The sequence below is a fragment of the Dermacentor andersoni genome, chromosome 2 (genome assembly GCF_023375885.2).
Source record: "Dermacentor andersoni chromosome 2, qqDerAnde1_hic_scaffold, whole genome shotgun sequence".
Lineage (NCBI taxonomy): Eukaryota > Metazoa > Arthropoda > Arachnida > Ixodida > Ixodidae > Dermacentor > Dermacentor andersoni.
In genome coordinates, this window is record NC_092815.1 from 129,960,202 (window position 1) to 129,978,826 (window position 18,625).

General features: G+C 43.0%; 1 protein-coding gene across 1 annotated transcript in view; it reads left to right on the forward strand.

Annotated features, from left to right (window-relative positions):
* Positions 1 to 18,625, forward strand: part of Cog3 (conserved oligomeric Golgi complex subunit 3) — a 41,171-nt gene that overhangs the window by 3,516 nt on the left and 19,030 nt on the right. The window contains exons 8-14 of the mRNA XM_050187590.3: positions 1,139 to 1,357; positions 3,000 to 3,105; positions 3,220 to 3,253; positions 3,771 to 3,931; positions 8,169 to 8,430; positions 10,543 to 10,628; positions 17,920 to 18,009. Of these exons, the coding sequence (XP_050043547.3) occupies positions 1,139 to 1,357; positions 3,000 to 3,105; positions 3,220 to 3,253; positions 3,771 to 3,931; positions 8,169 to 8,430; positions 10,543 to 10,628; positions 17,920 to 18,009 (958 nt within the window). The remainder of the gene's footprint in view (positions 1 to 1,138; positions 1,358 to 2,999; positions 3,106 to 3,219; positions 3,254 to 3,770; positions 3,932 to 8,168; positions 8,431 to 10,542; positions 10,629 to 17,919; positions 18,010 to 18,625) is intronic.

An 18,625-nucleotide genomic window follows, 5' to 3' on the forward strand; every position in this document is an offset into this window, starting at 1 on the left:
CCTTCTTTGAATTTCATGTACAAATACGCAGTGTCATCAACATCGTTAGCTTGCCATGAATTGTTAAATTTCGCACATTGGACTATTTCTTCTACAGGAAAAGTCCCTATCCGTCGTGAGATTGAGTTTTTGCAAGTCCATAGGTGCTCTGTGATTCCATTTTTCTTATTATTAATGATCACTTAGCCAGCCACTCTCACATGAGGCAATAACCTACATCATCACAGAGTAGTGAAGTGCAAATTTCAATATGGCAGTGCTATCTGTGTTTTGTCTTTGCACCCTTTCTTACACACCTAGCCTCTGCTCTGGTAAGATGGCTGACAAGTTCACCATTTCAAAATTGTAATTTCTTGGTGTAGCTTCTCTAAGCCTTTCTAATCCATGCTCACAACACATCGGGGCTGTAAAAGACCCTGCAGCGGGAGAGGCCCCAGGTAAATTTTCATTACTTATGGTCATTTAACATGCACAAAAACATAAATTCACAAGTGTATTGCATTATGATCCCATTAGAATGCAACTGTGATGACTAGAAATTGAGCCTGTGACCTCATGTTCAGCAAGCAAACTGCTATAGCTACTGAGCCATCAGGGCAGGCAACATATAAGGCAAATCTGAGTACATTTGTATTGTCACTTTCATCAAATGGGTACTGTATAGACTCGATTAAGGCCTACACTCATGAAAGATCTGCACGCCCAACTTGGCTGCCCCACATTTGAAAAAAAAAAAAAAAAGAACGAAAGAAAGTTTGTTTGCTCTTGGATTTTGATTGCAGTATGTGTCGTGGCTTCGGGCATCGTTGGTAAAAAGCTTGAAAGTCAGGGGCATGTGTAATGCTATAGATGGCACGAGGACAACTACAATTCACAAGTGCACTTCCGAAGCAAGCCTGAGCAGCAGTGATAGTGTCAACGATGAGAACTATAATAGGTGGGCACCAGGTAAATGCATGCATAAATAAATGCTCATATTCGCAATGCAAACATTAGCACTCGCTTGCTATTTTGGTACACAGGTATTGTGTCGACGTGGCTTGACCCCATCTAAGGGTTGCACCTTCTTGAGATCATGAAAATAAAAAAGTTAGGCCCTTGCACGAGTATATCCAGCATATGTCTTGTATGCTTCCAGGTATCGAGAGCTGCTGGATGCTTGCCATACCTGCTATTTTGGGCAGCGAGAGACCTTGCTCGGGCCTAGTGTGTCGACAGCCATGAAAGAACTTGCAGCTGCTCACCAGCGCGACCACTGTGCTCTAGTCAGAAGCGGGTGTGCCTTCTTGGTGCACCTCTGTGAAGACGAGCACCAGTTGTACATGCAGTTCTTCACCAAGGCCTCTTCTCTCTTGGAGTAAGTCACAACTGCGATGGGCACAACTTGCCATCGCAGGCAGCTCGCAAAATGTTTCAGATTTCGCTTGAAAAAGTCCCGAGGAGTGGAGAACACTTCACACTCCGTCTCGTGTAGGCGGTTTTCTGAGCTGCAGCACACACTGCTTGGTTCTTCAGTTCTTAGTCAAAACTCGTAATGCGCAAACTGGGGCAACAAGCAAAACTTTGACAGAGACAGGACAAGTGCGGCGTCAACTTGTAGGTTGGTAATCGTATTTTATGGCTATTCAGCTGGGGGAAGCGTAGTTCACAGAAAGAGCAGGAAATGTCTAGGAAAATAAAGGCATGGATCACTGCTAGATTTATCAAGTTACGTAAGTTCAAAGAATGTGTTTTAAAAAAATGCTATGCCTACTCTGCAATGTGACCAGTGTGTAAACGTGGGCATTCTTTCTATGGTGGCACATGTCACCTCTTTGAATTTGAGCTTCTGTTTTGAACAGTGTTCTTGAATTGAATTTGCTTGATTAGACATTTATAGCAATCTTTTGTTTTATTCTTCTTGTGTGGGGTGTGCTGTATTTTCTGTTGTTCCTGTACGTTGCACTCCCAGCCTTATATTCCTGTAGTCACGAAATGAAGTTAGTTACAAGTTTGCATTTGGCCCTGTCTCTTTTGCTGGGGTGTTGTTCGTGCATTACAAGTTTCTAAATTTTTATAACTTTTTTTCATAGCTGGCTTTGTTGTTCAATATAAAAAATGAATGTATCGATGATTATATTCTAATGCAGTCAAGCCCATTTAAAGTGACCCCACTTGGTGGGAACTGTCGCAGAGTCTGAACGGCTACTCATTGTCTAAAATATTTTCAAAAGACTTCTGGTGCATTACCCACTGACAACAAACTGGTTTCCACACCAGTTCACTTAGAATGTTTGGAACAGACCAGAGCATAGCAGCATTGCAACCACCCTTCATGAAAATCAAGACATACTTACAAGCCAGAAAGGTAGTAGAAAAGTACTTTGATGTACAGATAGCTGCTAAACATGACCTCACCAAATTTCAAGGTCACTTACCTTTCATGCTGAATGTTCTGGCAAAAATAGAAAACTCTGTGTAATCATGTCGCTACCTATCCTGCCCTGTGAAAGCCAGCCGCAGCTTTGAAAAAAGAAACGAGTTAAGTTTGAAATAAAGCAAAGTTTTACAATGAGCTTCATATGACAAAAACTTCACCTTGGATTTCATGCCGTGCCTCTGCATGTTCATGGCACTAGGCCGCATCAATTGAGGGATGGTTGTCCTGGTGAATTGTTAGAATGTAATCATCGGGTAAGTGCTGCAGCCAGGTAGGCCTCACTAACAAGTTTTTGAGAAAAAATAAGTGTGTGTGGTGTTATTGCATGTGAGGCATTGATTCTGCAGCTTGTTTAATGACTGTTCTCAAAGCAAGTACAATTATAACAAGTATCTCCTGTAGTAAACACTTAAGGACTTGAGGACAGCATGAAGCATGTCATGCTGAGCAAGCTCAACTGCCGTATGTAGTCATTATCATACAAACGGTATTGAGATCTCACTTACTTCTGTAACTGCAAGAAAGATGTCATGTTTTATAACATAAATATACCTGTCATTGTTTCTTCTTTTTTCTTTAGTGACTTTCTGAGTCACCTCTGCGAAAGATTGTATGATGTTTTTCGTCCAATCATCATCCACATAAATCACCTGGAAACACTTGCAGAGCTCTGCAGTATATTGAAGGTACGATATATTGTGCATCTACATATTCCATGCATTGTTCCCCTTGAACGATAAGCAATTCTGTTGTTGTCTTGCTACTGGTAGGAAATTTATTGGAATAAGTTTTATTTCCAGGTTGAAATGATGGAACAACACGTCGCTGCAAACCGTAAGCGCTCCCAATTTCACACAATAGACCACTTTTCTAATTCACAAGTGCGCCTTCTCTGCATTGCACTTTTGCCTGAATAACAGCTCTAACACGCATGATTCAAATGAAAACAGAGTGCTAGCTGAACATGCTGTGGCTTCTCTCTTGCACATGGTCTCGTAAAGAAAGCCATGTTGACATTTCCCATGTCATGAGGCAAGGGCGCTGTTTGCATACGCATTGTTTGCAAAAGTGACCGTGCCCACTTTAGTTTGGCAAACTGTCTCATGGGAAAGCTATCTTTACAATTATGAGAAGGGTCCGTTGGTGTTTGTAGTCATTAAACAGTCTCAACTGTGCACTGTGCTTAATAGGGCTTCAATGAAATGGTCAAATTCAACTGTGATGAAAAAGATTGAGTGTATGTATACGTGTGTTCAGGGTGACGAAACTTGTCCAGTAGACGTATGATTGCTTCGTACTTTATACTCACTTGTTCCCTATTTTCCCCCCATTCTTTCTTTGACTGTCACAGCGAACGAGCTGCGAGCGTTTTGCAAGATCGCCCAGCAAATGCTTGAAGATGTACAGGAACGGTTGGTCTACCGGACATTGGTCTACATTCGCACGGATATCTTGGGCTACAACCCTGCTCCTGGCGATTTGGCATACCCGGAAAAGCTTGAGATGATGGAGGCATGTAAAAGTTCAAATCATTTTTTAATGCAGTGTTGTTAACTTTACTTGTTTTTAGTCTTTTTAACAACTTAACCTCTTTGGAGTTGCAGCGACTTCTTTATTGACCTTTTCCTCATCTGTTAGTGTTTTTGGCACCATTGTCCCAGTAATTACTGCTCAGTTCGTTGGAAGAAGTCAAATGTAAATACAGCTAACTGCTAGACTTTCAGCGAGCGTACACTGCACTGGTGGATACTGCCATCTTTGCTTTTAACTTATGCTGTTTGTGCAGTCGCTTCAAAATTGCCATCACATTTAAAAAAAAACATACAGAGAACAAAATTGTCGTCCATCTGGGTGCCTTAAAGCTGCTTCTACAGTATATATAATTAAAGTAAAACCTTGAAATCTGATGCCCTTTTCATTAATTAGAAGTTATGTTGCCTTTTGCATTCTGACCATTGACAGGCCACTACAGGAGGCAGTTTAAAGCTATATGTAGCTAATAAAATAATAACACTTGTAGGAAAGATAAAGAACAATCAAAACATTGAAATGATAAATGTTTTGGCAAGTCAACTCATCATCATGCTTATCACTTCATTTTTCTAAATGGAGCAAGCATTTTGGGCTGTGACCTGGCTGCCCCCCCAAAAATTAACATTGTTTTAATATTTGGTCTGGTATGACAGAGAATATTGGCATTGAATCGTAAACTAAATATGTCAGTTATATGCTGTAAATATTAATGTGTGACTTGTTCTCTCGAGTAGGAAGTCCCAAGCAAATTTCAACAAGTGAGAGTTGTGACACATAAGCTGGTTTTTCGCTAATATTGCATTGGTAATCTTTGGTGGCCATGCAGTTGGTGCAAAATGGCTGAGCGTGAACACAAAGTGGCCATGAATGCGCTGCACACAATGTCATGACGTCGTCTGCTACATTCTTCTCTAAGCTGACCCACTGTAATCCCCCTCGCTTATCAGGTTGCAATGCTATTGCCCAACAGATAGAGGAGGGCAGCCAGGAGCAGCGCTTACATAAAAGAAAAGAACAGGGGGGGGGGATGCAATGAAAGATAACCACAAATTGCACTGTGCGGAGGGTTGCTGCGCAGTTAATGCCAGTTGTAAGAGGTAGCATGCACGCCTTTTCTGGCAGATATCGCTGTGAGCTAGGAGTCAGCAGGGATTCCTTAATGTCTTGGAAAGCAGCACAGGAAATAGATGAGCCACTTAACACACATGCATGAACTGTTGTTCATTGTGGTGCTGCCCTCATTTATACAGTCCTAGCTGTGCTGACCGGCTGGCCATTATTTGCATAGTGTTTAAAAAGCTTTCATGTGTATACGTGTCCCATCACTTTCGTCAGAGAATTACACAATGTAAGGATATTACAGAATGATACAGAAGGCAGCCTCCTTGCGTTGTAAGTGGAAAATATAAAAAGGCAGGCATTAATATTTTTGGCACTGTTTTTTGTCCATCGTTTCCTTTTCTCGTTGGCTGTCTCCGTACTGTAGGTTCAAGGTGTGCTCCTGATGTTTCTCGCTTCCTGTACTGGTGATAATGAGACAGGGCTGCACAACATGTGGCTCGCGGGCCATATGTGACCTGCCGTCGAATTTTCAGCGGCTCCTGCGGCCAACTTTAGGCTTCTGTTGTGTGCTCGTGCTACAGTCATTGCACGGTGCTATGATGCGAAAACAACAATTTTGTCGCCAAACATGACACACAACGTGAGTCACTCGCATCAGGCACATACAAAAAAAAAATCTGTGGCAGCATACAATTTTATGTTAGTAGCAGATACTTTAGTTACCAACCCCAAGTTTGCATTATTGGCTCAGTGTTTATAATTGAATGGAAGATGTGCTTACCCAGCATGTATCAATTTAATGATAGCAAGTGGTAGCACCTGCAAGATGATATGTTCATATGTTGTGCATGTCTTTCTTTTCAATCTTGAAAAATATTTGCGCGGATTGTGGTACAACGGTACTAAGCGTCAGACAAGGTTACTGGGATCTAGTAACATCGCCACCAATGATGTCGTTTGAGGGTTTCTACTTGGCCAACGCAGGTAACATGCCTATGTTCAATGAAACATTTTAAGGAGCTCATAAGAAAGTTACCAACAAAATGAGTAGCCCCTCTCACTATATATCAGTATTCACATGCAGACTTGTCATTGCAGACTTGCCACTTGTCATCCAGTCTAACTATGAAAGCCCCAGCATTTTGTAAACTTGAAAACTGAAATGTGAACAGCATCTTTTTCAGTAATTCTAGCATCAGGAAATTATCTTTAATTTGAATATAAACAGCAGAAGTGTGTGATGCCGGGCTAATTGATTCGACATGGCATGTGGCAGTAAACCGCATAGAGGAAACAAAGGACACATACCACAGCACTTCGTAGTGTATGCATTCCTTCTGTTTGGCTTCATTTTTCTTGCTGCGTTTACTGTCGCAAGCCTCGAAAATAAACATTCATGCACATTATAAAGGGAAAGCACAACACCGAATCTTCAGAACTAGTTGAGAACCTTTCTGATAAAATTCCAGCGGCGTTTCCTGTCATCCAGAGATGAGAAAGGCAGTCAGCAGTTTCGCCACCATTTCTCAGTGATGCAGGAACACTGCAACTACACAGTGAAGCTAGAGCTTATAAACCTGCGATGTTCACCAGAGCTGCAGAGGGAGCAGCCACTCTTTCTTTCTTTATAGGAATCTTGGTAAGAAACACAGAAACATGGCTAACAATCTTTTGAAACTGGCGTCTCTTTTAGCAAGTGCCTACGTGTCTGAAGAGACATTATTTTGGGGGAATCCGAACAAGTGCCGCCTCCAGCCTTCAGTGACCGGACCAACATTACAAGGTGCAATGACACCAAATAGACTGCCTTTTTGCAAGCAAAAAAGTGCGATGTTTCCCACAAAAGTGCAGCCCGTGTGGCTCCCAGAGAAGTTGGTTTTGGTCCTCACTGATTTTGAGTTGTGCAGCCCTATTGTAAGAGCTGTCTGCCTGTTCCACAAGTTTCACAGTTTTCATCATTCAAAATTTTTGTGCAACTTAAGGGCATATGAAGACGCTTAGGCAATGAAAATGAACTCTGGAATTTAGGTGCCACTAATACACATTGTGTTCCTGTACTGTGAAATTCTTGATGGGATGTAACCAAGACCTGCCACGGTGGTTGAGTGTCTGTGACACTCTGCTGCTAAGCACAAGATCACATATTCAATTACCAGCTGCGGATGCCACATTTCGATCGCAGAAGAACACTTGCGTACGTTGATTCAGGTGCTTCTCAGAGAATGGCAGGCGGCCAGAATTAATTTCGAACCCCCCCCCTCCAGATGGCATCTCTCATAGCTTATCAGTTGCCTTGAGACAATAACCTTATAAATTTGATATATTTAATTACTTTCCTATAAACTGCGCAGTTGAAGACAAGCGTCTCATCTTAAACTGCGCAGTTTTCAAGAATGCAACCCTACCAACTTGCCCACCTGTCCACATTATTAATATATTCATGCCTTCTGATAATCATCAAGTTACTTTCTCAGCATAGAGTGTTATATATGACATGGAACAATTTAGCCTTGATGAGCAACCCCTGTACTTTGCAGCTTCATTATCTTGGTTAGGCCTCATGCTTTATACATATGTACTTAGCCTCCTCAGACCCAACAAAATTCTAGTCGCACGATACCTTTTCAAGTCGCTTCTTATTGTCAGCTGGTCTGGTACATATCTGAAAAAGTACTTTCTTGATCAAATTGCTCATGCACATGCTTGCTTCAGTACTTCCATAAATGTGGATAGAGATCATTTCTCCACTTCGTGCAGATAAAAGCGTATTTTGTTTTCCTAAGCATATAGACACACATTTAATATCTCATGATGGTTCCTTGGCTTTGTTTTCCATGGTGGATTGCCGTATCATCTGGTGGGACTTGAAATGTACAACACATTCATTTCTCATTATTGGGGACAACGCAGCAGTGTGTCTCACACAATCGATATAAATTTTATCAGGAAACCAACAGCAACAAAATTATTACTCGCTTGACGCATGGTGTTGCCTGCATCTAGTTTTATGCTGCACCAGATTTTTTTAGCTTATCATTCCTGGTTTAACTTTGAAAATGATGAAAACTGTTGTCCATTGATGTGGGCAACAGCTTCTGTAGAGGTTAATATGTATACATATCAGAATTGATCCCTATGTTTCACTTCTATGCAGAGCATTGCTGAGAGTCTTGCGCAGAACTCTTTGAGCCGGTCGAGTTCTCGGGGCTCCCTGGTGTCCATCGGTTCATCTGCCTCTGGAAGCCTGCCGCATCTGCAAAGCAGCATCCACTCTGGCGAAAGGCCAAACGAGGTGGCCGTGCTCCAAGTGTCATCAGCACAACACATCACCGAAACCAGTGGTGGCAGCACCACAATGCACACAACCATTTCAGCGCAGAACTCGGATGCGGTGCCTTCCACGAGGCACAAAGGATGTGAGCTGGTGTTCAAAGTACTCTCAAAGTTGCACGGTGCCCAAAGATTGTGGAGCCATATCTCTTGACCATTCTTAAAAATGTATTGTTGCATATTCATGCCTGTTTCGGCTAGTATGCTAACCTGTGCTGCTTAACCTGGAAGATAACGAATGCACAAGAAAGGAAGTTGAGGAGAGCACAAGGAGTGAAGGAAAGGAAAACAATGATCATAACATTAACACATTGAAAGATGATAGTGCAGATTTGGCTTCAGATGCAGATAGACCTTCTTGTTTAGATTAAGAGAAAGAAATGGAACTTGGCGGGCCATACAGTGTGTGCTAGAAAATTAGACTACAGTCAAACCTCGTAACGAAGTCGCGTTCAACATAAAAATACTTTTGTTATAGCCAGTATTGATAATGACGATATACTGTATTTATCTGAATATAAGGTGAAGTTTTTTTCCCAGAATCCTTAGCCTCAAAGTCACCCTCCACCTTATAGGTGAGGCTGATAGATTCAGTTACACTTTTTTTGCTGCGTTTCCGGCGATCCAGATTTTTGATGGCAGCGCAAGCTGTAGCAACTAATAAGCCACGGCAGGTGAGGCAGTTAAGTCTATCTATCCCACTATTCAGTCTGTTGCTGACAAATTTGACCTCGCCCTGCCATCTGCTAGCCGCCTGGTTAGCTTACATGGTAGAGCGGCTGCCCCGAAAAGGCAATGGTCCCAGGTTTGATTCCCAGACCAGGACGAATTTTGCTTCAACTGCGAGGCTTTTCTTTCAAGGAACCCGTATGGGTTTCCTTTATAGCAATTTGCTATGTTTGGGTGGGGGTCTCATTTTCCCTTTATTAATGTTCTTGAGTGTATAACCTGCACCGAGAATTCGAAAAGTGTAACACTAAAGGCACTTCACAACACCTGGCGCATGCCTGCTGTAAAGCCACACCAGAAGGCAAAATTCGCGCTGCCGTGAAATTGCACCTCAAGGCAAAATTCAGTATATGACTGGCACCAATTTTAAAAATTATTTCAAGGGTTCCCGATTATTCAGTATTTCGGGCAACCCTGCCAAGTCTGAATAGTCCATCAGCTACTCTACATCGCTTTATATTACACTGCATACTTAAGTTCTTTTTCTCAGGTCCCTCAACTGGCACCCTCGCCTTATATAATTGTCACCACCTTATGATCGACTAAATATAGCATTCATTGCAAGCTGGCGTAGGCAGGAAACATTTTAGGTTTAGTTTAGTGTACATGTATACAGCATACAATAATTCAAGACAGTAAGAGCAAAATTAGTCAAGGAGGAACAGGCCAACCTTCCCTGGTCACCTAGTTTGATTCAGGAATCAAATAGCCCTAAATTTTTGTTTGAGCATAGGCATCGCCTGAACATAGACACTGACCGGTGGATACGCTCAAGCAAAAAGCAATTTGAGAATCATATTTCCCATGCTAAATTTCAAAATAAAACATGTCATTACATCCATGATCTTGCGGTACTCTCTTTTTTCATGGCTCTTTGTAACTATGCTATACGAAAATACATCTGAGGGGAGTCGTGCTATACCTTTTTATCATGTTCATTTATGGCGATGTGTCGTCGAGCAGAGAAAGGGTGGAAAGAAATGGCTTTATGGTGACTTTACCAATCAGTGCACTCTCAAAGGGACACTACCCCAGAAAGCGTTTAATTGAGAATAATCTTCAAACCTGTTTCAGTTTCTTTTCCAAACACTTTTAGGGCAAATTTCATGCAATAAAGTTGGGGCTTCATATGGCCAACAACTTCATGGCAGTACCTTTACTGTATCCAAATGCATTCAGCACAGTTGCGCAGTGATTACTACACAAGCTTTGTATCAAAGCTCTTGTTAGTTTAAGCTTTGCCTTACTTACTAAGCTGAATTGAACTTCTCGGAGTTCAGGTTAGCACAGTTCCACTGTATTATACATCATTGCAGGCAGCATGCCTGCAATTAGGTTAGCATGGCTAACGAAACAACAGTTATACGAAATTCATTGAGGAATGCTTGAGCATGTGAGCGCAAAAAGGAGCAGTTTTATCACAGGATTGTCAAAGCTGTAATAATGTGGGGTCACATGTATTTTCATAGATTCCCCTGCTGACCTGCATGGAATGTGGTACCCTACTGTTCGAAGGACGCTGGTGTGCCTTTCGAAGCTCTACCGCTGTGTTGATGTGAGTGCATTGCGTTCTTTTCATTTCTCTAGTGTAGTGCAGCCTCTAATTCAGGTACGAAACATTGCATGGAGAGTGACATAAAATGGATATGCGGGTGACATAAATTAACACGATGCAATCTGTATTATCAGTGTTCCGTGTGGAAAAAGCCATGATCGCACTGAGATTGGGAATGAAGAAGTCTGCAAAACGTTTTTGCATACTGTATTATTGCATGCATAACCCGCACCAAAAATTCAGGAAAGTGAACAGTGAGGTCAAGGTGAGAGTTACAGTAAAACCCTGTTAATTCGGATTTCACGGGGCCGGAGAAAATGTCCGAATTGACCGAATATCGAAAAAACGAGGTTTCGACAATAATAACTCAAAAAATGCCTAAAACGTCAACATACCTTTACTTCATGAAATAAGTGGTTGTTGTTGCTTGTCGCGTGCGAGAAAATTTTGCGGAAAGCACAATTTTTCGGAGTTCTTGTGGTGCAGTGCGCCACAGATGTCCTCCAAAACGTTAAGGGCGTCATCGGCCTCATTAGCAGTGCGGCACGGCACTTCACATGCATCCATAACAGGCGCATTTTCGCTATCAGAGTCGGGTCGGGCTCTTTGTCGCCTAGTACATCCAGTATTTCGTCATCGAGGCGACCGGCAATGGCAACGTTACTATCGATGTGGATGTATTCGTTCAGCGGGATGCCCACAGGCAGAAGTTTGTCGAAGCGACTGTCATCTTCCTCGGCGTTTTGGTTAACGTCCGCACCCCCGGCTTCCAAAGAATCACCGTCACCGACAAGCGGTTCGCAATTACTGCGGGCGGCGTGTTGCTCCACACATGCGCCACCGTGTGCACTGCACTGAGCAGAGTTCCATCATATTTTTTCTTTGCCTCCAAACAGAGCAACATGCGCTCAAGCACTTGACTTCTGTATCAGCCTTTCACGTAATGAATAATACCCTGATCGAGAAGCTGCAGGAAAGCCGTTGTGTTAGGTGGCAAAAAAAAAACAGCTGTATGTTTGTCAGCCCTGACACATTATTTTGCGCACTGGAGTTACCTAGAACAATTAGCGCTTTGCGTGATTTTGCACAAAAGCGGCGGTCCAGTTCACGCAGCCAGGCCGGAAATATCACTGAGGTCATCCTCGCCTTTCGATTCGAGCGATAGTCTACAGGAAGTTTCTTTATGCTTTTGAAGCATCGCGGCTTTTCTGCTTCCGATTATCAGTAGCGGTAGCCGCTCCGTGCCAGTCATGTTGGCAGCCAGCAAAACTGTAATTCTGTCCTTGCTTCGTTTACCGCCAACGCAAGGGTCCCCCTTAAATGTGATGGTTTTATCCAGCAGGGCTTTGTAGAAGAGGGCTGTCTCGTCTGCTTTAAAAATGTCGCAGGCATCATAATCGGCTAGGCGTGTGGGTAATCTGGCCCTCCAATCTTCGACAACGCCTTCATTCACAGCCCCTTTCTCACCACACACGCTTCGGAAGACCAGGCCGTGTCTTTTCTTGAATCGGTCGATCCAGCCTTCCAATGCCTTGAAGTCTTCGATGCTGAGCTTCAGCGTGTACTTTTTGGCCTGAGCACAGATAAGGGGGCCACTCAAAGGCAGCTGTGCTTCGCGCGAATTGGCAGTCCATCTTCACTTCACTTCACTTTATTACCTTAAAAACCCCATTGGAGGGGTATTACATAAGGGGTGGTTAGTAAAATAAACATTATAAACAGGTGTTCATTTTGAGATATGGGTGACAACAGCTTCGGTAAAGGCAGATGGGCTTGCGATGGCGTGTGGAAGGCCGTTCCAGTCCCTTGATGCTCAAATAAAAAATGATGCTTGAAAAGTGGTGGTCCGAGCACGTGCGCGTGCAACTTGAAGTGGATGACCGGTGCGATGAGATATGTATGAAGGGGGCATGATGTACGGTGAATGATTTAGGGGGCTGAAAAAGAATGAATGGAAGAGAGAGAGGGTGGCAACCTGTCGACAGAAAGAAATTGTTTCCAAGCCACATTCCGCTTTCATCTATAAAATGCTAATATTGTACGAATATGAAGATTGAATAAACCTAGTAGCACGATTTTGCACAGCCTCAAGTGCATTTATGATATAAATCTGATGCGGGTTCCAGATGGGGGATGCATACTCGTTTCGATCTTACAAATGATTTATAGGCCAATGCTTTTACTTGTTGTGGAGTATGACGCAGATGAGAAATCTCAGTAATCTATTAGCAGCTGAGATGATGTTAGTAGTGTGCAAGCGCCAGGACAGATCACAAGATAGGTTGACACCGAGGTATTTGAACTATTGGACTGATTCTATTGGAACATCAGCAGTGGAATAGCTAAATGTGAGGGGGTTATGGCTGCGAGTGAAAGACACGAGTTTACATTTGTTAGGATTTAGGTTCATTAGCTAGCGATTACACCATTCTTACACCATTGATGAATGTGTGGTCAAATGTGTTGGTAACTTTGCGGTAGATTACACAATCATCTGCAAACATACGAATGTTACATGGTACATGTGTTGGTAGAGCGTTAATGTAAATTAAAAAAAGAAGTGGTCCTAAGACGGATCCCTGGGAGACGCCAGATGTTACGGGGAGTCTGTTAGAATAATTGTTATTAACAAAAACTGAGAGCGGTTAGTCAAGAATGCTTCAATCCATTTTAGTACGTTGGGGTGTAACTTTAACTGAGACAATTTTAGCATCATACGTTTATGAGGAACTGTGTCAAATGCTTTTGCAAAATCCAGGAATATGGCATCAGTCTGAAGGTTACTGTCAACGTTAACATGCAGGTCGTGAAGGAATATTGCCAACTGTGTTTCGCAAGAATAGCGTTTTCGAAATCCATGCTGACAAGGGTGAAAAAAACAGATTGAGTCTAAAAAGTTCATGATATGCGAGTATTTGACGTGTTCCATGATTTTGCAGGGGACACTAGTTAATGATATAGGACGATAATTTAATGGGGTGTCTCAATGCTTCTCTCACAATGCTTCTTCGGGTGCGTTGCCGTTCGCAGTCTCTTCCTATTGTCAGCGAACTTGTCGCTGTCGTACGCCTGAAGAATTTCCGCTTCATTTTTTATGTACGTGCTCAGCTTGCTTCTCTTCACATTGAATTTATTCATTATGGCCTGCCGAGGCACCCCTGCCTTCATGGCTTTCAATATTTCTACTTTCGCTGCCAAATCCTTCGCCTCATAGTTTGCCCGCTTCGGTGGGGCACGAGAGCACATGGGGGCACAGCTCGCGCGGCGCGGCTAGGTGCGGCAACGAAGCGATGGGTACACGCACGATGTCAATAAAAAACAAAGTATAAACGGAAAAAAGAAAAGCGAAAACAAAATTTAACACACACAAAAAAGAAAGTTCTGCTGTCCTCGCACATTCACCTGACGCAAACCAATAAGCACGATAAAAAGGACAAAAAAAAACTGCACAACTCTGCAACCACACAACTGCGCAAGCAAAAGACAATGTCGGAAATGGCGGACAGCAATACAAAGAAAAAAACATGTATGTATAGATTAGGGTTGCTAGTATAGACCGATAACTACCGTGCCGATAACTATAGCGATGCAGAGGTAGTGCCAAGCGCCAAAAGCGACTGCAAAGCCAGAAGTACATCATTGCCACCATGTTTTTTGAGACGTAAATTTGCCTGCAATGTAGCAATAAAATAAACATGGTGGCATTGACGTATTTCCGGCCTTTCGGCACTCCCAGCACATGCAAGCACGGCCTTTGAGATCGGCGCACGCTAATCCCAGATGCCATCGCTTGCGGTGCAATTTGAACACCCCCTAGTGCCACCCGATCCCATATGCCTCATGTGCCTCTGAGTTCTGCGAACTGTCTGAATTAACCGAAGTACAACCAAATATGTCCGAATTAACGAGAGTTTCGTGCCATAGGGTTATGTACATGTTTGACGGGACAAGACGGCGCGTCCGAATTAACCGAATTTCCGAATTAACAGGGGCCAAATTAACGAGGTTTTACTGTATATGTGAACTTTGCCTTGAAGTTCAACAAGGCTGTTTCTTGGGCTAGTTGGTACGGTTTATTCATAATGACAAAGCCTTTAGTGCAATTCAGAAAGACAGGGACAGGACAGAGACACGTACTGTCCTGCGTCTCTGTCACGTCCCTGTCTTTTTTAATTACGCTAAAGGCTTTGCCATTATGAGTTTGCCTTGAAGTACGGCTTCACGGCAGAGCAGTGTGCACTGCCGTGGAGCCATACTTCAAGGCAATGTTCTCTGCCATTCAAAGTTTCGTTATCTCCTAGGGAACCTCACCCTCTTCCCACCCCTTGCGGGTTGAAGCTCCCTTCGCTCTCCTTCATGGTCGCCCATTCTCCTCCTTATTACGGGTTACCATAGCGCACACGGCCCCGGCAAACTCGTACATCACCCATTCCCATGGCGTTCCCACAGTCGCGATAAGGTGGTAAGCCAAAACACTGTTGGGATTGTCAGCTCAGTTGCATTTGCTTCATCACCGTTGCCAATGCAACGGCTGCTCCGTCTGTGCTGTCGTCTTCTGTTGTGTGAATGCTAGCTGCAAAGTGATCCATTTCGTGTCGCATATCATGTGACTGATTCATGCACAATAATGTTCGTCGTGTGAATCCAGCTTTATCAGCATCGTCAAAGAATGAGGGAAGAGAGCTGCTGGCAGAAGACGCGACTTGGACAAGTCATGCATCTGCGAATGGAGACTGTTCTTGCAAAAAATTTGAACATTGTTGTATTCAGTTATTTTCACGGATTTAGGTACAAATTATTATTTTTTTTCCAGGCTGTTGTAATTGTGGGTGTGAGTTATACATGGTGGCAGATTATATGCAGAAAAATACGGTATACCAAGAGCTTGTAGAAGTCCGAAAATTGGCTTCTCCCTATGCACAGCTCAAGTTGATGGCAACACTCGGTGCTTCAAGGTTGAATTAGCAAGCTCATTGCTTCACGTGCATGTACCAGTGCATGCAGAATGTCAAATTAACCGGTACCAAATTAATGGGTGTTGGCTCTTATTCATGCTTAGGTGAGCTTCTGGTGCCACCATCACTAGCTATCAGTCCTTTGAAGGACACCAAATTTGAGCTGTATTAACCAATTACCTTTCTGCAATGGCAAGGCGTCTGTTCTCTTACCATGAGAGCCTACCTTATGAGCGAGAAAGGATGCAACAACAAAAGATGGGTGGCAATGTCACCTTGAACTTTCTGTGCCAGTTTGCCAAGACTTTTGACAATGACCATATGGGTCTAATTAATTACTTGTTGGTAAACGAAAACTAAAATTGCATTGTAAAGAAACAAGCTCAGTCTAGCAAGTTTCAAAAATTTTTACTGTGCCATGACAGCACAAATATGAGAAAATAATTAAATATTCGTACATCACATTCAGTGCACATCACATTCACATTCAGTGCAAAATTCAAGAAAAAGGAAGTTTGGCCTTTCTTTTTGTTAACAATATTCAACCTTTTTTACCAAATGAATAAAAATTGTAGTTTTCATGGAATATTTTACTAGCCTGATTTATTTAATGTTGTTCACTAGCATCCCCTTTAAAGGGACACTAAAGGCAAATACCCGCCGTGGTTGCTCAGTGGCTATGGTGTTGGGCTGCTGAGCACGAGGTCGCGGGTTCGAATCCCGGCCACGGCGGCCATATTTCGATGGGGGCGAAATGTGAAAACACCCGTGTGCTTAGATTTAGGCGCACGTTAAAGAACCTCAGGTGGTCGAAATTGCCGGAGTCCTCCACTACGGCATGCCTCATAATCAGAAAGTGGTTTTGGCACATGAAACCCCATAATTTATTTTTTTTTACTAAAGGCAAATACTAAGTTGGCGAGGACTGTTTAAATACCATTCCAGAAACCTCGTAACGCCTGTTTCATGTGAAGAAAAGACTTGGCTTACGAGAAAATTACATCTGAAGAGTCCGTACACCGTTTTCGATATGCAAATCTCCCGCCACACAACTGGGGGAGTGGTGATGTTGCATACGCCATCGCCACCCTTTGCTGCCTCAGTGAGTAAAACAGCGCCCGACAGACAGCGGTACCAAGCCAAGACAGAGTGGTGGTTTCGCTGCTGCAGCTGTTTTCTGGTCAAGTGGCATAGACCATTCGGGCGTCCCGCGACCGACATCACATGGAAGTTGAATTCTCTGCTACTTGCAGTTTGTGTGGGTTATGCAAGCCAGCAAAACCAGCGCAGCGCTATGCTATAATGAAACTACTGAAATGCGAAAGCGTAGGCGGCACAGGGTCGAGTGAAAACGAAACCTTTCAACCACCTGATTCACTGCCAAGGGTAATATCACTGAGTTATTTTTTTTTTCTAAATATTAAATAGAACTGGACAAGTAGTATTTTAGTTCGTCTTATAATACAATACAAGGTTGTCTTTTGCAACCAGTGGTTGAGTGCTAGTGACACAATTTAACTGAGGAGTGCTCTCGTCATCGGGCAAGTGCTTGAATCTCCCGGGGATGTCTATAATCATGTACTGCATTTACCTCAATTTCTCAATTATTGAGGCTCTGTTCGTGATAATATTGACCCCTTAGAGATTCTCGAGCACTAATCTATCACTTTAGCTTAACTTAATATTTGCCTTTAGTGTCCCTTTAAGTTGGTGGCTCTATTGCTTACCTCAATTTCAATTTTATAACGTCTTCTTCTGCTGTCAGCCACTGTACTGTATTTACCTGAATATGACTCATGCCTTTCTTCTGAAACTGCGTCCGAAAATTGCCTGCACATTGCAATCGGATACCAAACCAAAACCACATTCACGCTGCTGGCAACAGCCTACCGTCAGAGCTATCAAACGCACCGTCATCGCCATTGAAAGATGACGACAGAACACGTTTCGTGAAGGTTGCTGTGGGTTTGTTTTGTGCTTGGCTACAATCTGGAACAGTATTCTCTGTCACTTTCATGAGATTTTGCACTGCTCGGCACCAGACACATTGACATATATGCGCGGCCGCATTCCTGCTGCTGTACCAAGCTCGCTATCTGAACACAGTGTCAAGAATACCCGTGGCCAGCGAAGCGCAAATGGCAATGCTCCGCTATCATTCTGAAGGCTCATTTCTAACAAAATTTTCCTTCAGTGAAGCTAAATTCTGCATGCCTCGATTTTTCAGATCACGAACGGGGTGTGGGCATGCTGTATTTTTCTTTTGTAAATGGGGGCACGTTGCGTTCAGGTGCACTTTTTTTATTTCCTTTCTTTCTTGATTTTCAATTTTCCAGAAAACCATATTCCAAGGGCTCAGCCAGGAAGTGCTTGCAGCATGTATCCATTCCTTGTCCACTGCTGGGAAAGAAATCTCAAAGAACAAGGTTTGTGACAGCGCTACATTTTAGAGCGCAGTTAATTGGGTTATTTCGCAGTCATTTTTATGCAGTGACAGCCACCATGCAGTGGCTTGCTCGGTATGAAACGGCTAGGAACACCACCTACGTCGAAGTCGCAAGCATTTGCTTTGAGACATAATTATCAGATTACAAAATGAAAGTTACCTTGTGTATACCTCATTCAAATAAACAAGTTTCTTGCGTTTTTTTTTTAGCCAGTAATTCGTTATTATTTTCTCATGTCACATTTTACCAGCTCCAAGTTGGAGATGAGCTAGGAGTTCGTGCAGCCGTAGTAATGAGAGTCGACAGTGCCGTCCTGTAGTGCAGCTTGCGTGGACGCCCCATAGCAGCTGTATGACCAGGACATCGGTGAGAATGTACTGGCAGCATCGTTGAAGAATTGTTACTAAGACAGTAAACAGACCCCTAAGACGGTTAAACCTCAGTACAACTTCAATATGACTTGAGTATAGTGAAACTCCCGATATAATGAAGCTTTTAACTACATTAAAACCTCATTACACCGTACCGCTTAAACAGCAATTTCGTTTTAAAAGTAGTAAAGTCAAATCCCCAACTCAGGGGCTATTGAGCATAA